The 18489-nt window shown below is 52.1% G+C and overlaps 5 protein-coding genes across 5 annotated transcripts; 3 read left to right on the forward strand and 2 right to left on the reverse strand.

Moving 5' to 3' along the window:
- Nucleotides 1-431: 431 nt before the first annotated feature.
- On the forward strand, nt 432-2703 carry BO70DRAFT_307123 (S8 family peptidase). Its single transcript, XM_025540064.1, has 3 exons — nt 432-1184; nt 1271-2206; nt 2269-2703. The coding sequence occupies exons 1-3, from the start codon at nt 816-818 to the stop codon at nt 2446-2448; spliced, it is 1485 nt and encodes a 494-aa protein (XP_025403267.1). The 5' UTR covers nt 432-815; the 3' UTR covers nt 2449-2703.
- Nucleotides 2704-3581: 878 nt separating this feature from the next.
- Nucleotides 3582-4985, reverse strand: BO70DRAFT_358285 (putative ubiquitin conjugating enzyme (UbcC)). The gene is made up of 3 exons (XM_025542256.1): nt 4753-4985; nt 4506-4632; nt 3582-4415 (listed from the first exon to the last, which is right to left on the reverse strand). The coding sequence occupies exons 1-3, from the start codon at nt 4816-4818 to the stop codon at nt 3940-3942; spliced, it is 669 nt and encodes a 222-aa protein (XP_025403268.1). The 5' UTR covers nt 4819-4985; the 3' UTR covers nt 3582-3939.
- Nucleotides 4986-6847: 1862 nt separating this feature from the next.
- BO70DRAFT_425768 (putative ABC bile acid transporter) lies at nt 6848-12525 on the forward strand. Its single transcript, XM_025547712.1, has 2 exons — nt 6848-7248; nt 7328-12525. The coding sequence occupies exons 1-2, from the start codon at nt 7184-7186 to the stop codon at nt 12249-12251; spliced, it is 4989 nt and encodes a 1662-aa protein (XP_025403269.1). The 5' UTR covers nt 6848-7183; the 3' UTR covers nt 12252-12525.
- A 1703-nt stretch (nt 12526-14228) lies between these two features.
- Nucleotides 14229-14999, forward strand: BO70DRAFT_368054 (uncharacterized protein; the record flags this gene model as incomplete). Its single annotated transcript, XM_025544601.1, has 1 exon — nt 14229-14999. One exon carries the CDS (start codon nt 14229-14231, stop codon nt 14997-14999), a length of 771 nt encoding a protein of 256 aa, XP_025403270.1.
- A 790-nt stretch (nt 15000-15789) lies between these two features.
- Nucleotides 15790-18478, reverse strand: BO70DRAFT_283702 (C2H2 type zinc finger domain protein; the record flags this gene model as incomplete). Its single annotated transcript, XM_025539102.1, has 5 exons — nt 15790-16016; nt 16091-16503; nt 16559-17594; nt 17651-17938; nt 17998-18478. 5 exons carry the CDS (start codon nt 18476-18478, stop codon nt 15790-15792), a joined length of 2445 nt encoding a protein of 814 aa, XP_025403271.1.
- Nucleotides 18479-18489: the final 11 nt, after the last annotated feature.

Genomic DNA, 18489 nt, shown 5'->3' on the forward strand with positions numbered 1-18489 from the left:
CCCTCCCTACAAGAGCGAGCTCTTCAGCAATGCTTGATTGAGTTGGAGGGTGCGGGAAGCTCTCTTCAGTCTTCCTATCTGAGACCTTGGTCAAATAGCTCGGCCGTCATAGCTGCTCCGTAGTAAGTTAGCACGTAGATAGCCGGGGCACGGTGTTCTTTCACGATTGTCACTTGAGTCACCGCTTGGATTCCTCCTCCTCCTGCCCTGCCCTGCCTTACAAGTTATGACGGAGGTACGTATCCTCCTGCAGGCTGCGCCCCAGTCGCTCGCCTCATTATCAGGATGAGAGCTAGTAGATAGATAGATACTACTATCTATCTCGTCGGGGACCGTAGGAAAGGTGTGGCTTGCTTACGTAGTGCACAAGATGAGCAAGTTTCCGGTATGTTGAGCCATCCCCCGGCGCTTATGGCACAGTGGCATACCGCCAGAGTCGGACGGTCCATCCAAGGCATCCATAGGATTACCCCAGGTCCCAGTTTCTCCGACCGCGCTAATCGGGGGGCGATCGACAACCAGTGGTTCTGCTGTGTCATCCGCCCGTACGCCGTAACATTACCGTATCCCGGTTGCATCATCACCTGCTGCCCTTGCCTCTTGCGACCCAGGTACTTCAATACAAGACCGTCTTTCATCCGCCGTCCTTCTCCTCTCCAGCTCCAACCTCCTCCTCTTCCCTCCCTCCCTCCCCATCGCTGCCTGTCCTATTTCTATCGTTCCATCGTCCATCTCTTTCCTCCTTCCTTCACAATCACTCCCTTCCACACCCTCTTTCTATCGGGCTGCTGCGGGTTTTATCATAGCTATCCATCATGAAGGGCATCCTCGGCCTTTCCTTGCTCCCGTTGCTGGCGGTTGCGTCACCCGTCTTCGTTGACTCCATCCACAATGAAGCTGCCCCGATCCTGTCTGCCTCCAACGCAAAGGAGATCCCAGACTCTTACATCGTTGTTTTCAAGAAGCACGTTTCGCTAGAGTCGGCCGCTGCTCATCACACTTGGGTGCAGGACATCCATGACTCCCAGAGCGGGCGCGTTGAGCTCAAGAAGCGGTCGCTCTTCGGGTTCGGTGAGGACACCTACCTTGGTCTGAAGAACACCTTCGATATCGCTGGCTCTCTTGTCGGCTACACTGGACACTTCCATGAGGATGTGATCGAGCAGGTCCGCAGACATCCCGATGTGAGTCCCCCTGATAAGCTCCCTTTGTTATTTCTTCCCCTTTGTTATCGGCATATGGGCAGCCCCGTTCTGACTTGGCAACGTAGGTCGACTACATCGAGAAGGACTCCGAAGTCCACACCATGGGAGAAGCCACCGAGAAGAACGCCCCTTGGGGTCTGGCACGTATCTCTCACCGGGACAGCCTTACGTTCGGTAACTTTAACAAATACCTGTTTGCCTCGGAGGGTGGCGAGGGCGTTGATGCCTACACCATTGACACTGGTATCAATGTCGACCACGCTGATTTCGAGGGCCGTGCTACCTGGGGCAAGACGATCCCTACCAACGATGAAGATGCCGATGGCAACGGCCACGGAACGCACTGCTCCGGAACCATGGCCGGTAAGAAGTACGGTGTTGCTAAGAAGGCCAACCTCTATGCCGTCAAGGTCTTGAGATCGAGCGGCTCTGGCACCATGTCCGATGTCGTTCAGGGTGTTGAGTGGGCTGTCCAGGCCCATCTTAAGAAGGCCAAGGATGCTAAGGACGGTAAGGTCAAGGGATTCAAGGGCAGTGTTGCCAACATGAGTCTCGGTGGTGGCAAGTCCAAGACCCTTGAGGATGCTGTCAACGCTGGTGTTGAGGCTGGTGTTCACTTCGCTGTTGCCGCTGGCAATGACAACGCCGATGCTTGCAACTACTCTCCCGCCGCTGCTGAGAACGCTATCACCGTTGGCGCCTCGACTCTCTCCGATGAGCGTGCCTACTTCTCCAACTACGGAAAGTGCACTGATATCTTTGCCCCTGGTCTTAACATCCTCTCGACCTGGATCGGCAGCGAGCACGCTACCAACGTCATCTCCGGCACTTCCATGGCTTCGCCTCACATTGCTGGCCTGTTGGCCTACTTTGTTTCTCTCCAGCCTTCCAAGGACTCTGCCTACGCTGTTGGCGAGCTCACTCCTGCCAAGCTGAAGAAGGACATCATTGCCATTGCGACCGAGGGTGCTCTTACTGACATTCCTTACGACACTCCCAACGTAAGTCATCCAGTCATTCCCTGTAATTACCAGGACGTGAAATGGCTAACATATATCTATAGCTCCTTGCCTGGAACGGTGGTGGCTCTGAGAACTACACCGACATTGTCACCAGCGGTGGCTACAAGGTCGCCACCTCGGTTCAGGACCGCGTCGAGGGTCTGGTCCACAAGGCCGAGAAGATGCTCACCGAGGAGCTGGGTGCCATCTACAGCGAGATCCAGGATGCTGTTGTCGCATAGATCAGAGTTCATGTTTCCCAGACGTAGATTGGAAGACATCCGGGTGCGGGATGGTTGATCGGACATTTTGGCGCTGGTCTCTTCATCATGTTTGGTCTCTTCGAAGAGGCCGATGCATTGACTGCATCGGCTGTATCACCCCGACACTGCTTTTGCCTGCTTGGTTCATTTTTATGCTAGTATACATGTCTGCAAAGAAAGGGTTTGCGCTATTTTAGAATTGTTATGGCTCTAACAAATTGGCAATCTTGATTCATTCATCTAGGATTTGCTATGTATTCTGTTTAAGCTGCAGTGGGTAGTCAAAACAACAGCCCTGTGCTACCCTGAGTCCCATGCATGTTGCACCAGCACCCACACACCCAAAGCCATTCTGCAAGATGGATCCCCAATAACCAGGATCCGTAGAGTTGGTTGGGCAGCTTGAGGCGATAGATAGATATTGTCGCCATCGACATTTCCAGCCCCGTACTCCGTAGTCAGTTACATACTGCCGCGCCACAAACCAAGCCTGCCATACCATACATGCATAGCGATAAAACAAGCCCAAAGCAGGCTCATAAATTTTTGAGGCTTGCTGGCTTTCTTTCTATCAGGGACGTATTTTCATGACAACACCCCGTCGACAACGAATAGTACTAGGTGGGTAATGATGTGGCAACGTCGGAATTCTCGCCGAGCTTCTCGTGAACGAACGCTGCGCTCTTTCCATGGTACGGGGCCGGATTTCATCTGAGGGGAGGGGTAATTATCTAACGGTTCCTTTCCCTCGGAGTGTATGCTGAAACTCTACGGTGGTAAGTAGTAGGACGCTCGCCTCGCCACTGGGGATAGGCGGCTTTATGGACTTGGTGGGTGAGACATAGAGAGGGAGGGGTGTGTTTTGTTGGGTTATTTTAACTATTCTTTTTTTTTTTTTTCGATATGATCAGTGGATGGGCTTATGTATGTGGGATTTTGGTTAGAATGGGGGATGGGGATTGTTCTATAGATACTAAGTAGAAAAGTACCAATTTGTAGCTTGGCAAGGATGAAGAGTCTCCCAGGCCGAATAATGTTTATCCTGGAGCCTTGGGTGTAGTTATTGTCTACTGTCTACTAGTCATGCGTGTTTGCTACATTTGCACCAGGATGGCGTTTAGTAGTTGTTCATTCAATGTTGTATGCATGCATGCCTTCTGATATGAAAGGAACAAATGCTTTGCCTCAACCAGTCAAAATGAAAAAAGAAAAAAAAAACATTCATAAGCCCGAAAAAAAGGTGCATAAGTTTGCTTCAATGGAACAAACACATGAAGCCTGCTGTAATAAGTATTAAGAGATACAGGACCGACGCTGATATTATGAACCCATCTGAATGCACCACCACGCTATGCCATGCCATGCCATAGAAGAGAATAACACCAAGCACCAAGAGATAAAAAAAATAATGGCGGACGGAAAGAAAATGAGGGGGAGAGAGCATGTAATGCACGTCTCACGGTGTCATCCCTAGGCTTGTTCATCCTCCTCCTCACTGCCTGTCTCCTGATCGTCGACGTCGAGGTCCTCGTCAGAGTCGCTGCCACCGAACACATCGTCGTCTACATCGCTCTCGGCCCAGAAGTCCGAATCGTCCTTCTCGACGGGCTTAGGCGGGGTGGTCGACTCGTGCGTGGGCATGACGAACCCCTCCGGGATATCGGCCTTCGACTCCTCCACGTTCTGGCGCACGATCTCCTTGTAGCGATCGAAATCCTTGCGCAACATCACCGAGGCGTCGACGTTGGCGGGCGAGGAAATCTCGGCGTCGTCGAGGAGCGAGATAATGGAGATAAGGACGGACTCGACACGTTGGGCCGGGGACCAGCGCTCGGAGGCCAGCTCGCCGGACATGGCATCCTCGCCAGGAGCGTGAAGAATGGAGATGCACAGTCTGCCGTCTTTGTAGATGTTCGGGTGATAGAGGGGGCGGAGGAATTGGAATTCTAACCGGTCAAGAAGGAGCATGGGGTCAGTAATGCCGCCGCACATTCCCAGGCAAAGGGGGGAGGGGGGTCACGGGCGCTTTTGCTCACCTGGAGGAGAGTAGGGGTAGTTGCTGGGAAATTTCATGACTGCCTTGAAGTAGCCGCCATAATAGAGAGAGTCGGGATTGAGCACGATCAGGCCGATCGTCCAGGTCAGTATGTTCTCCTCATTGATCTGGGATGGAACACCGATTAGCATTCTCGGGGGAAGGTAGATGGCTATCCCAAGGACCACCAGGACATGTGGCCTTTGAAATTGCGAGATGATGATGATGGTGTTAAGAATACCACATACCTCAATATTGACCCAGGGCTCTTGCGACAGTGCCTTGTATTCGTTCATCAAAATGCGTTCCGTCATGGTGAGGGTTAAAGAGGGGCGAAGGATGAAGGATTGCGCGTGCCGGGTATAAAGTGATGATGAGAACAGGAAGGAACGTGAGGATTCAGTAGGCAATATAGGCAACTATATGGCTGAAATAGCGACAGTGAACGGTGTTTCCTGAGGTGTGGGGGGGGGGGGTATTGCAGTTGGAACTGGATACTGGATAGACGCTGCACAGGTCAAACGGTTAAAAAGCGTTTGGGGGTGATCACACACTAGTCCCGCTGTGGCAAGCCATCCTATCCCACGCGCCGCGGATGGGGCCGGAGTGGCGTTTTATAACCACCGCATTGCACCGGCTTTTCAGGCGGGTGTTAGTAGTAGGAGAAACACCCCGTGGTTCTTTGTCTATTTAAGCAGTGAAAATGTCCTGGACCATAGTCAGCGAACCAGTGGTGGTGAAAGAAGACAAAGGCACGGTCTAAAGGGCTCCTGAGCATTCAATCTTGTTCCGGGTTCGCCGAAAGAGGAGAACATCAGTGGGGACTCGGGGAGCAGCCCAGCAAGTGGGGAACAATCCCCTTCACTTTCACCATTCACATCACAAGTACAAAGTAGATAGCCCCGGTCTTGATATTCACACCTGCATCCAGACGCTGGATAGATATAGAGGAGGCCCTGTGAATCCTGTTGTTCCGGTGTTTGAGTTCAAAGGGCTTATTATTTTTCTCACCCAGCAGGACTAACACCGCCGGAAAAAGAGCCATCCCGGCTATCAAGTTGTCCTCGTCCTTCTCTTCCGCATCGATTATTTCCCTTTACGCAATCAGCCGCCTTGCATTCGTCCTTATCTCGGAGAGTCGGATTGTCGAGGATTCCCGCATCTTAGGCCAGCCAGCCCGTCGTGATCTGTATATTTACCGTCTGTGGATTACTATAGTTATCTCGAACTGGATGACTCAGAGGTTCATGGAAATCCCCACTTTCAAAGCATGCCTGTCAACTGATCAGGCCGGCGACCGACTGTTTCCCCGACATTTTGACATCTGACTCATACAACGCGCGGCATTGATAGGCTGGAGGACGGCGAATTGCTTGTCTGAATTTGCAACAGAGGCGGATTTGCTTGCAGCCGAGTCGGTGTGACGGGCAAGGGGTATGCAGGATGCACGGACTTCACCCAAGCGCTCTGGAGGCATCGATCCTCAACCCCTCCCTCCATCATTCGAGTCACGGACTGGAATTGCACGGAAATGAGAAACAGGGGGGGCCGCGCTGGTCAGGTGGGCAAGCCATGTTCCGCTGGAGGGTATACACAACGGATCCGATCCGGTCAAGTGCTGTGACGGGTCCGTCCTGGCATGCCCGTCGCGTTGGCTTCCCCAGCTGGGGGCATATAGGAAGCCATCCCGATGCCACCTCCGCAACGTGGGATCGAGGTGGCACCGTGGAGGGTTTGTTAGACCGCGGGGAGACATGCCATATTACCGTCATACGGGCTGATCCGTGACACATCGTGTCCTTAAGAGTCATCGACACTGCACGCATCTGATAAATGGGGGGGGGGGCTTATCGGCAATGACCGAACGGAGCCAGAAGCGAGGAATAATAACCAGTATGATTGTTTTCCTCGTGTCTGGGCAGGCGGCAGCGAATCGGGGAAGGGGGGAGAGGGACCAGTGTCAGCAATTCGATAGGTGGCCGTTAGTGGTGGGTTAGCGAGTAGCGATAGCGAGAATGATTCAGAATAATAATAAGCAGAAAAGCCGAATAACCAGGCACGATAAGCGGAGACAGGCTAAGGTTCACTAATGGGAGATGAGAATTAACCTGAAAAGGGTAGGGCAGGGCCGATAGGACCGACTTGGAATGAGTGGAATCCTTCTGGAGGGACCCGACCGGGTCTAGCGCGGGCTGGGCTGTCCCACTGGCTCGCTCTGGCTCCCTCTGGCTTTCTGCCCGGCCCAGGTTGCCAGTCCAAACTCGTCATCGGCCGCCGCCGCCGCGGCTGTTTCTTCGCCCTCGTCGATTCTTTCGACCTACATAGTCTTCTCCGACTAGTCCTGCATCGCCAGGGTGCTGCGTTCTTGCTTACTCTCCCCTCCCAAGGCACCGTCAATACATTAATCCCTCGTCTGCACTCCCTTTTTCCCTCTCTTGCCTCCCCATCGACTGCCAAATTTCTTCGTTTCCCGCCTTATCAGTCCGGCGATGCTAGGCTTGTCCTGCATCTATATGCCGCAAAGCTACTCCCACAGCAACTGATTTTTTTCCCACCCAGCTCATTGCCCATCCTTTGGCACAGCTCAATTCCGCCAGTCTCGTGCAGATTGGTCGTCAACTTCACGCGCATGTGTTATCAAAGCTCGTGCTGCTACCTCCTCTTCTCCGTTCGCCCATCATGGCGATAGAATGTCACGGGCCCATCTGGGCTATTGATGATCTTTCCCGTTGCTTTCAACGCAAGTACGTCAGACCTGCCATGGTCTCCAATCCCCTCCACGCTCCGACTGGAATCACTCGCTAATTGCCCACTCTCGCGTAGCTATCTACAAGTTACATTTCCGCTCGTGGCCTGCGGGGTGTCATTGCTCTTCATCCTCCTCCGCGTCGCATACGGGTTTACGACTGCTCGAAAGGGGGTCTCCTACAAGATTCTGGAAAACAATGCATCCGACGAGGACACCCAAGTCGCATCTCTGGATGAACAGGGGGAGGAAACCGACCCAATGCTGAACAAAGCCGCGCAGTCCGAATTGCCGCATTTCGAAGTCGATCGCCCGAAGTGTGAAATCACCATCTTGATGCTCGAGATCATCGCCCTCGTGGGAGAGGTGGGCATATTCGTTGCAATCCTCTACACAGATGCTTGGGGACGCCAGGGTACTCTTCCCGCCATCGCCAAGTTAGTCTCCTGGAGTTACATCTTGTTCTTGGGATTGGTACGGCTGCTTCTTTCGACATTGGATCTGCACTCGTCCCCTAGACTATGGAACCATACCGCCTTTTTGTACGGACTGCAATGGCTGTTCACGATCCTCGTTTTCCGGTCTGCGGTTATCCATCCCTTGTCAAAACGCGCCATGATCTTCAGCTCGGTCGAGTTTTCCCTGTCTAGCTTTTTGTTGCTGGTTGCGATTACAACCCGGAGAGGGAACAAAGCGGTCCTGGTCTCGCATGATGATAACTTGGAACCTGCGAAACACCCACTCGCTAGTTTACTCTCTCTAGCCACCTTCTCTTGGCTGGACCCTCTTATCATGAAGGGTTACAGACAGCCATTGGAACTCGAGGATGTCTGGGATCTGACCGCGTCTGAGAAAGCTGCCACAGTTTTGGAAGATTTCCGCCGGAGACACTACCAAGGTTCGTTGGTGTGGAAGCTATGCCGGCACTTCTACCCCACCCTTCTTTGGCAGGGTGCATGGACTATTTTTTCAAATCTTTTCACATACCTACCCACCATCCTTCTCAGGGCAATTTTGCAGTACGTTGAGGATCCGAGGTCCTCCACCGCAAATGCCGCCTGGCTCTATGCCATCTTGCTGTTTTGCTCTGGAGCCATCCAAGGTGTTGCCGACGGGCAAGCTCTCTGGATCGGACGTAAGCTGGGAGTAAAACTCCGGGCTATCATCATTGGCGAAATTTACGCAAAGGCGCTCCGGAGAAAGGCCGGGTCAGCTGTAGAATCTGCCAAGAAACAGACGGAAGAACCGGCCAAGGACAAGAAAAAGGTATTCTTCTCCTTCGGCAAAAAGAAGAAGGCTGCGAATGACGCCGAATCAAACACTGCGAATAAAAAGGATTCCGGGGCAGAGGATGCCGAGCATACGGCTAACGTTGGTACTATCATTAACCTTATGGCCATCGACTCCTTCAAGGTCAGCGAAGTCGGCGCCTATCTGCACTTTTTGTGGGCTAGCGTGCCTGTCCAGATCATTATCGCTGTTACACTCCTGTACCGGCTTCTGGGATTCAGCTCGTTTGCTGGAATCGTCATCATGGTTTTTATGATGCCTATCAACCTTCTCATCGCCAAACAGTTCACGAAGGTGCAAAACCGGATTCTTAAAGGAACTGACGCTCGCATCCACAGCACGAATGAAATCTTGCAGAACATTAGGATTATCAAATACTTCGCCTGGGAGCAGCGGTTCCAAGACATTGTTAATGAGAAGCGAAAGGCGGAGTTGAAAGCATTGCGCTTCCGCTACATCATCTGGTCCACGGCGGCGACTGTTTGGTATGGCACGCCCATCTTCATTACCTTCGCTTCATTCTTCTTGTACACGGTGGTGGAAAAGAAGAGGTTGACCCCGTCCATCGCTTTCCCGGCCTTGTCGATGTTCTCTTTGCTCCGCGTTCCTCTCGACCAGCTGGCCGACATGGTAGCGCACGTCCAAGAGTCCAAGGTCTCTCTTGATCGTGTGGATAAGTATTTGAATGAAGACGAGACGGAGAAATACCAGCAGCTTGCGGATGAAAACGCCACCGAAGAGCCGCCGAAGATTGCGCTGGAGAAGGCTACGCTCACCTGGGGATCTTCTCAAGCACGGTATAAAGATGATCCATCGGAGGATGCCACGGAAGGTTTCCGTCTGATCAACATGGACGTGAATTTCCAGATTGGCAAGCTCAACATCATCACTGGTCCAACTGGCTCTGGAAAGACGTCGCTTCTGATGGCACTTTTGGGAGAAATGAACCTTCTGCGGGGCAAGGTCTACCTGCCCGGTGGGACGGCCAACCGGACAGAACTGCCGGTTGATCCTCAGACAGGGCTTATCGAAAGTGTTGCGTACTGCGCACAGGAAGCATGGCTCGTCAACGCAACTGTCAAGGAAAATATCGTATTCGCATCTCCTTATGACCAACGTCGGTATGACGCTGTGATCAAAGCCTGTGCCTTGGAGCGTGATTTGGCGATACTCGATGCAGGCGACCAGACCCTTGTGGGAGAGAAGGGAATCAGTCTGTCTGGAGGTCAAAAACAAAGAATATCTCTTGCTCGCGCAGTGTACAGCAGAGCGCGGCACTTACTTTTGGATGATTGTCTGAGCGCCGTTGACTCGCATACAGCGAAACACATCTTCAGACAGGCTTTGACGGGCCCTTTGATGCTGGACCGGTCATGTATCCTTGTGACGCACAACGTTGCGCTGACAGTCTCCCAGGCGGATCATGTCATTGTGCTTGATAATGGTAAAATCACCGCCCAAGGCCCTCCGGATGAGGTGGCCGCGTCGGGTGCTCTAGGTGATGAGCTTCTAAAATCTCGACCGACTTCCAGGACTACGACACCACGCCCGTCTCGCAGGGCATCAGATAATGGAGATGAAGATGAAGAATCTCACGCGAACGGAGTTGCAACCAATGGCTCTAATGGAAAGGCCCAAGAAGGAAAAAGCTCCGACTTGAAGCTGCAGGAGTCCAAAGCGACGGGCAGCATCAAACTTTCTACTGTTAAAATGTACCTTCAGTCGATGGGATCCTGGCGCTACTGGATCGTGGCTGTGACTGTATTTTGCTTACAACAGCTCGGATCCGTGTCGACTAACATCTGGATCAGACAGTGGGCCAATTCCTACCAAACTGAGGATGTTGGAGTAGAGGATACTGGCAACTATGCAGCCATGGCGAACTTGAAGTTTCCGTCCTTCAATGTTGGTAGCGTCCCTCGGACTTCTACGTTCAGTGCACCCCAGTTCGGCACGCGGTCGACATCTTCTAACGATGGCAACGTGAATGTCTCGTACTATCTCGGAGTCTATGCTCTCCTGGGATTTGGTTTCGTCGCAATTTCACTATTGAGGGAAGCTGTCTTGTTCTGGGGCTCTCTGCACGCGTCTTTTACCATCCACAGACGTCTTCTGAAGGCCGTCATGCATGCTAAGTTCAAGTTCTTTGATTCCACGCCTCTAGGTCAGTTGATGAACCGGTTCTCCAAAGATGTTGAATCGGTTGACCAGGAAGTGGCACCTGTGGCTATTGGTATGCTCCACAGTTTGGCATCGGTTGTGATGATTGTGATCCTTATATCGATTATCACCCCCGGTTTCTTGATCGCTGGAATCTTCATTCTTCTGGTTTACGTTGTCATCGGGGCCGTCTACGTGAAATCTTCTCGTGATCTCAAGAGACTCGAGTCTGTTCAGCGGAGCCCGCTGTATCAGCAATTTGGCGAGACATTGAATGGTATCGTGACCATACGTGCCTACGGTGATGGTCCGAGATTTCTTGTGGACAACCATCGTCGTATTAACTCCTACAACCGACCCCACATCTACCTTTGGGCTAGCAACCGCTGGCTTGCATTGCGAGTCGATGTCACAGGCGCTTTGGTTTCCTTCTTCACGGCAGTGTTTGTCCTCGCGAATATCGGAAAGATCGATGCCGGTGCTGCAGGTCTTTCGTTGACCTATGCAGTCACGTTTACGGAGAATGTCCTTTGGCTAGTCCGGCTGTACTCGGAGGTCCAACAGAACATGAATTCCGTCGAACGTGTCAAGGAGTATCTTGAAGTCGAACAGGAGGCGGACGCAGTCATTCCGGACTCCAGACCCCCGGCCAACTGGCCCAGTGGTGGCGCGGTCAACTTTGTTGGCTACAGTACTCGGTATAGACCCGACCTGGATCCCGTTCTCCGAAATGTCTCCTTCGCCGTGCAGCCTGGAGAGAAGGTCGGAATCGTGGGTCGTACTGGCGCTGGTAAGAGCTCTCTCGCTCTTGCGTTGTTCCGCGGTCTCGAAGCAGAAAAGGGCCGCATCGTGATCGATGATGTGGACATCAGCTCAATCGGCCTTCGTGACCTGCGTGAGTCGATTACCATTGTCCCTCAAGACCCTACTCTGTTCACCGGGACTATCCGCTCCAACCTCGATCCCTTTGACCTCTTCACCGACGAGCAGATATTCACGGCCCTGCGACGTGTGCATTTGATCGGCCTAGGAACCTCTGGTACAGCGACCCCGATGACAACCAGCAGTACCCTGGCAGAACCTGCCGCCGGAACTCCCAACGGTGTCACCGGTAGCGCCATCCTCGAGAACAAGAACATTTTCCTCAACCTGGATAGTGCGGTCTCGGAGTCTGGTTCCAACCTCTCCCAGGGTCAAAGACAGCTACTGTGCCTCGCACGGGCTCTACTCAAGAGCCCCAAGGTGCTGATGATGGACGAAGCTACAGCCTCCATCGATTACAACACCGACTCCAAAATCCAGGAGACTCTCCGCGAGCTCCGCGAGAGCACGATCATCACCATCGCGCACCGCCTGCAGACAATTATCGACTACGACAAGGTGCTGGTCCTCGATCACGGCCGAGTCGTCGAATTCGATCATCCTTGGAACCTGATCAACCGCGACGACGGTATTTTCCGAAGCATGTGTGACAACAGCGGAAACATGGATGCCCTTCTGGAAGGAGCTAAGAAGGCCTGGGAACAGAAAAGTCATGTTCATGAGCCATAGACCGCCTGCCTTTCCACCCACCCACCCGCCTTCTTGGATTTGCATACATACCCTACCTATACTATTAACATCTTGATGCACTGACACTAAGGTCGATCGCCTTCGACTTGTTTGTTTCATGACATCATTTTTTTATTTCTTTTTTTTGGGGTGGGGTCCAAAAGTCGTACATACTGAAAGCATTGCTACATACAGTACTTCTTATTGTTATTGTCATTGTTATTGTAGACATGGCGCTTGGGATAATTTTACTGTTACTTATCATTTGATGGATGTTCTTTTTTTTTTTTTTTTTTGTTCCCGATACATTGAGTATGCTTACATAGTTGAATATATTCGGTGCAAAAGTTGGCACTCCTTTTTTATATTAGTAGAATTAATTCTTGAGTACAATTGTAGCGATAAGCCAAAAAGAAAAAGAAGAAAAGTCAACTCTAGACCAAGGTTCCATGGAGAGAAGAGAAAACTCACGGTTGAGAACCAAGACACCCACATATCTACATAGGAAGAGTCAAGAGAATGAATGAGATCAAGCTCCAGCCTCGGCAACTTCGGCAGCTTCGGAAATCTCAACCTACCCTACCACACTCCACTCCGTAGTTAGTACTCAACCTCAACCCCACCAAACTACCCACACTCCTCAACAGCAGAGACTTTCCGACCACGAACAGTTTCTATCTATCTATCTGGCAACCAGCAGAAGAAATGCAATCATCCATCTCCATCTCTCCATCTATCTAGACCCAGCAGAGCAAAGCCAAAGATGTAACTACTATGTCACTAATGCTACAAGTAAAACAAGGTAGTCTTGGCACCTGCACCTTCTAACCGAACACAGTCTAGCGCGACATAGTTTATCTCCCGCCGAGATCCGCAGCGACTGGATGGGATGGATGACATTAACACTAGTTAGTGAATGACATGCAAATCATCATCGATCGTTCATGAATGATTTTCTTAATCAAAGTCAGAGAGAGAAAAGAAAGACCCGCCGCGGAGGTAACTGAATGAATGGTTCATCCGAGACTTTATCCTATGTACCAACCAACCCAACCAGATCTGACCCTCGCTCGGCCTTGAGTCCCACCTCCACCTACCTGCCTGCCTGCCTGCCTGCCTGCCTGCCTGCCTGCCTGCCCGCAACGCAACGTCCCGCTCATCCCCGGTGCTGGCTGGCTGGCTGGCTGGCTGGCTGGCTCGGTTCGGTTCGGTTCCCCCAATTCGATTCACCCTTCCTGTGAAAGATACATGAATTAATGAATGATCTCATCATATCCAAACTATCCGACCCGAGCGCAGCCGTCTCCGGTCGAGAAAAAAAACATTTTTAGTTATCGCTATCCTATACTTTCCATGTCCATGATATCACCGACACTTAGAACGAACTCCCCGGGACCGGGAGCCATGGTTCCCCCGAACCCTGGATCTAGAACTACAGTGGAATCGTACTTCCACTGACCTATCGACACCTGCGAACCACTCATTGTCACAAGGCAGTTACAGTTAGTTAACTGCTTTCTTTCATGCTCTGTTGGGCTGGGGGGGACAAGGTTCATGGTTCTCGATAGGCTTTGTCGGGGGTGAGGGGGGGGGGTGGTGATGCAAATGAAGGGTAAGGCCGCGCGTCGGATGGCTGGACGACTGGTCGGCTGGTCGGCTGGCTGGGCTGTGGGTTGGATTTCATCATATGGTTGCAACCGGGGTTTGGGTGTGCGATGAGGTGCTTTGGGGGTTGGGGTGGGGGGGAGGTAGGTGAGGTATAAGAATGGCAGAGGGAAGTGGAGGAAGACCTGTTTAATTTGGACGTCGGAACGCTTTCTTTTGCATCTATCTCTCTATCTGGAAGTGCATAATACTATTATATTGTTCGAACCCCTTAGCTCCTCTCTCCTGATACCCAGATAAAAAGCAGAAGATCAAAAGATAAAAAAAAAAAAGAGGGAGATATATATATACTACACCCGTCCGCCATCCACAATGCGCGTCTTCGCCACTCTAAGCCAGCTCCTCCTGGCAGGACTCGCTCTGAGCCAGAGCACCTCCTCCTCAAGCTGCTCTTTGCAGTCCTCTGACGACCAAGTAATCGACTACGGATACTCTCTCTCCTTCTTCCTGGACCGCTTCTACTCCTCCGTCCCGGTGAACCAAACCTTCCTCAACGATGCGCTAAACAGCTCGACGGGCGCCTACCTATCCAACTTCCAGGGTCTGCAGCGGCAGAACCGTCTGGGCGTGCGCGCCGTGCAGCAGCTCGGCGCCCGCGCCTCAGGCTTCAGCGCCCACAACTGCAGCTTCACGTACCCGACCGCCAGCGACGGGGAGGCTTTCATCCGGAACGCCCTGGAACTCGAATCCACCGTGGCGGGCGCATACATCGCGCTGGCGGGATACACTCAATCCCCGGAGGCGTCGTTCCTGTGGGCCAGGTTGGCGGCTGAACATACCGCCCACGCGTACTATATCGCGAGTCACCAGCAGTCGGTTCTGTTCCCGACTAACAGCTCGTCCCTGGTGCCCGCGTTTAGCCCGGGGTATGTGTTGTCGAATGCGACGGGGCACGGGCATCTGGGTCGGTATTTCCAGGGCTGTGTGACGGCGCCGCCCGTTCCCTGTGGTGAGACCCTGTTTATTGGCGGGTTGACGGCTACGCTGGGGGCCAATGTCTCGGCCAGTGCGGCGGCTTCGAGCTCCGCTTCTCTGTCTGCGTCGGCCACCCCTTCGCCGAGCTGGGCGAAGAGGGCTTTCTAAGGAAGGTGCTGGGTTCCTAACGGTTGAATGAGATGTTCGTGCTATGCTACCGACCAGGACGATGGTCTGGTTGATTGGCAAGGTGTGCGTCGAGGAACGTGTTGTGGCAAGGGTACTGGTGTGGATATCATGTTGACGGCAATATGTGTGGCCGATAATTCCTGTAATAATCTCATCCAATTGCGGATTAATGTAATGTGACAAATCTAGGGTTTGGTTGGAACTGTGCGATGCACACTCTCTTGTTGATTGTAAGCCTGTTTTAGGCGGGAAAGAAGAAAGTGATTCTGAGCACCTGCATAGACGCATAGCTTGGCCATAGTGGTCAGTCATTGAGGCCTGTTGTAGAAGACTATGTATGATATCATCCGAGTTTTACCCCCCGTCGAGGACCCGGAAGCTCCGGGAGTCGGACCCAGCACGAAATCTTATTACACGGTGACTCGAAGACTTTTGAGACCCGAAAGAAATCCTAGTGTCCCACGGAAATATCCGCCGCCGAAGCCAATTCCTATAAAAGTTGGACCTAGAGGGAAGATGGGTGGCCATGAGCTTGATTTGGCGCAGGCTAAAGGGTGTGTTCTCGGTAGATGAGTGTTCGTTTCTCTAAGCGCCTCGTTTCCATAGTCTCTTCATGAGTGGCAAAGACCCCTGCATTGGCCTACGTTGTAGACCGAAGCTTCGAAATGATTATCGAGTTTCCATGAGCCCGCTTTCAGTTGGCTGACGGCCAGAAGAGAGAGCTGAGCCAGGGTTGATTGAGTTCAATTCGTAGAAAAATCAAAAAGCTTTAGCCTGGTTGAATCAGGGCAAGATACCTGTCTAGACTCTGACCAAGTACATTTATGAAGGGCCATTGTGTGTTCTTTCGGAACAGACGAGCCCAGAGCTTTATGACAGCGAGGCCGAGGCTGCTGGGATCCTGGCTGGGGAACGTTTCACCTTCTTCCAGATCCATCGACTCGTACGCCTCTTGCACAATGCATCGCGTCCAATGCAAGATTCGGGTTTCATTTTCTGTAGACAATAAAAGTTAGTAATCATTCTAGTGTTAGAATCTACAACCACGCCAATTAGGGGTTGGTTCGTACCACTTAAGGCTTGATTGCCAGTTTCGGCCAGTGACATAAGCCACTTGCTAAGAAGAACAGCGCACTCTAGACTGGCAATTGAGTGGCGGACGCTCCAAAAGAAAGCCTGACTGCGCGCAACATGATCTATCCCTAACCGTACGGGAATACTCAATGCGTGTGCTGAATATATCAATGCAGGGGTAAGTCTATAACTCCTCCCTGGCCGTGGCGATCTGTGCATTGCAGTGGCAATGCGGTATGGATCTCGTGTCTCCAGTTGGCGATGAGGCCCAAGATTAAGAGACAGGCGAACGTAAGCAAGTCCTAAAAGCGAGCTTGATGTGAACGGAATAGGTCCATTCTCATTATGCGGGTCCAGACTTGATTCCGGTGCTTGCTGCCAAACAGAAGTCCATGATCGCAGGGCTCTCCTAAAAATGCTAGTAAGCAACTGATGACATGGAAAGAAGAAACATTCGTACTTACTCGAGCTTATTGAGTTCCTCTGTTGGGAGGGAAAATGAATGGTCTCCATTCGGTATAGACAGCTCACTGACCAGATGGATACGCTGAAGGAGACCATGGAGCAGAATGTAGTTTCCCAATGGTGCAGGGATTGGGTCCAGGAGGACAGGAGTCCGTGACTGCTGCAACAAGAGCCCCAACGCATCCTGGAAAAATAGCTGTTGAGACCCTACCTCCTTTTGGGCATCTTCCCAGTCGTGGACAGTAGCGGCTTTCCATTCCTTTGTAGAGCATGGTAGGCGCAGGTGAACCTCGCTGCTGCGAAGCACTGGGTAGATGTTGTATGCTATGCTATGAACATGAACAAAGCAGAAAGAGATGCATCGAGTGCGCCTGATGGATTCCTCTTCGGCCCACTCATGCCACTGCAAGGGGGAATGCCTCGGAGCAACTATAATGTTTTCCATCAAGCCGAACTCGCGCAAACACCGCACGAGCAAGGTTTGCAGACCGAAGGCCTCTTGAACCAGCTCGGCCGTTTCCCATGTCGAGTATCCCATCAATACCAGCAGAGTTCGAATATTCTCTATTTGCCTCCACGCATTCATCCCTGCAGCAAATTCTGACGGCGATAGCGATGGGTCTCGACCTGGCCGCTGAGATGAGTCCCGAATGCTGTTTAGAGGTATCTGAATAACAGCATTTAGCGACGGTGAATTCGATTCCTTCGACAGCTTATATAGTACTATCGACTTGGCTGCATGAAAAAGCCGCTGCGCATTGCGATGTTCGAAACGATACTGGGCCCCTATTGTCATAAAGGCTAGTATGAGCTCTGGAGCTCGACTATTGATCCGCAAGGTCGGTACATGTATAAAAGGGAGATGCGTATGAAAGCCAGCGAAAAAAGAGGTAAGATATCGGGTTAAAGTGTGTCGTGAAGGTAGGACAAAATCTTGAATGAGATATCGGTACTCTTCTAAGGAATTGGCAAGACGCTGTCTTTGCTCTTCGGTGACTTTCAACGGCGAAGGGTTTCTGGAAATCTGAGGAGGCTCTAAGCGCGTATTAGAACAGCTATACAAGCTTGAGCCTTTCAATCCAAATGCATACCGTAGTCAGACACAGACCCCAGACTCTGATCCGCGGGAGGTACAGATGGGAGCCACGTCCGGAAGGGCGAGTCGGCTCGCGACCGGTCTGTCTGGTGAGGGCGAGGCGGCTCATGTTGCTCTCTGGTATTCCTGCTAAACTCTGGAGCCTCGGCGGACAAGGAGTTGTGGATCTGAGGGATGTCACCAAAGGCCGGAACCCACTCCGACGGCAGACCGATTGAGTCCAGAAAGTGCGTAAAGTCCTGAAAGTGATTCAGATCTTCGGGTAAATACGGCAGTGGCTGGGCTTAACATACACCAGACATTAGCATAGGAAATTTCAGGTATCAACGAACAATGCTTTACCTGGAGGGGCAGCATGTCGATAGTTGCCTGGCAGAAGCAGGTGAGCAGCCTCTAAGATATCCGCATCATGGCCGACTGCACTAGCAGGGACAGTCAAGCCGCTCGCACCACTGTTCCCGGTATCAATCACTGTACTTCGGTCCTGTTCTAGATATGGTCCACGCTGCGGCCCAGTCCAAGGTTCCACAGCTGGCGGCACAGACAATGACGCATCTGGTCGCGACGCCGGAGGGAGGTTGTAATGCGGTTGGACTGCAGCAGGTTCCGAGGCTCGGGGTCTATGGACTGGATCTAGAGCTTCATTATCGGGCTGGGAATTCGGGGAAGCCAATCCACTGCTCTGGTGCGCAATGGTTGTGTGTCTCTTCAAGAGATCCCGGCGGGTGAATGCGGCCCCGCAGAAACAGATATACGGTTTTTCCTTCGTGTCTGGGGACGCATGATGGTTCAGCCTGGGCTTTTTCTGGGCGGAGCAAAGCATTCAAGCAGCAC

This window comes from Aspergillus heteromorphus (genome assembly GCF_003184545.1).
Source record: "Aspergillus heteromorphus CBS 117.55 chromosome Unknown BO70scaffold_2, whole genome shotgun sequence".
NCBI lineage: Eukaryota > Fungi > Ascomycota > Eurotiomycetes > Eurotiales > Aspergillaceae > Aspergillus > Aspergillus heteromorphus.

Bases quoted from the DNA above. Each gene is read 5' to 3' on its own strand.
- BO70DRAFT_425768 (XM_025547712.1), top strand. From the start codon at position 7,184: ATGGCGATAGAATGTCACGGGCCCATCTGGGCTATTGATGATCTTTCC. The intron at 7,249-7,327 runs GTACGTCAGACC...ACTCTCGCGTAG, and splicing joins TCCCGTTGCTTTCAACGCAA to CTATCTACAAGTTACATTTC.
- BO70DRAFT_307123 (XM_025540064.1), top strand. From the start codon at position 816: ATGAAGGGCATCCTCGGCCTTTCCTTGCTCCCGTTGCTGGCGGTTGCG. The intron at 1,185-1,270 runs GTGAGTCCCCCT...TTGGCAACGTAG, and splicing joins AGGTCCGCAGACATCCCGAT to GTCGACTACATCGAGAAGGA. The intron at 2,207-2,268 runs GTAAGTCATCCA...ATATATCTATAG, and splicing joins TTCCTTACGACACTCCCAAC to CTCCTTGCCTGGAACGGTGG.
- BO70DRAFT_358285 (XM_025542256.1), bottom strand. From the start codon at position 4,818: ATGACGGAACGCATTTTGATGAACGAATACAAGGCACTGTCGCAAGAG. The intron at 4,633-4,752 runs GTATGTGGTATT...GTTCCATCCCAG, and splicing joins AGCCCTGGGTCAATATTGAG to ATCAATGAGGAGAACATACT. The intron at 4,416-4,505 runs GTGAGCAAAAGC...TTGACCGGTTAG, and splicing joins CTACCCCTACTCTCCTCCAG to AATTCCAATTCCTCCGCCCC.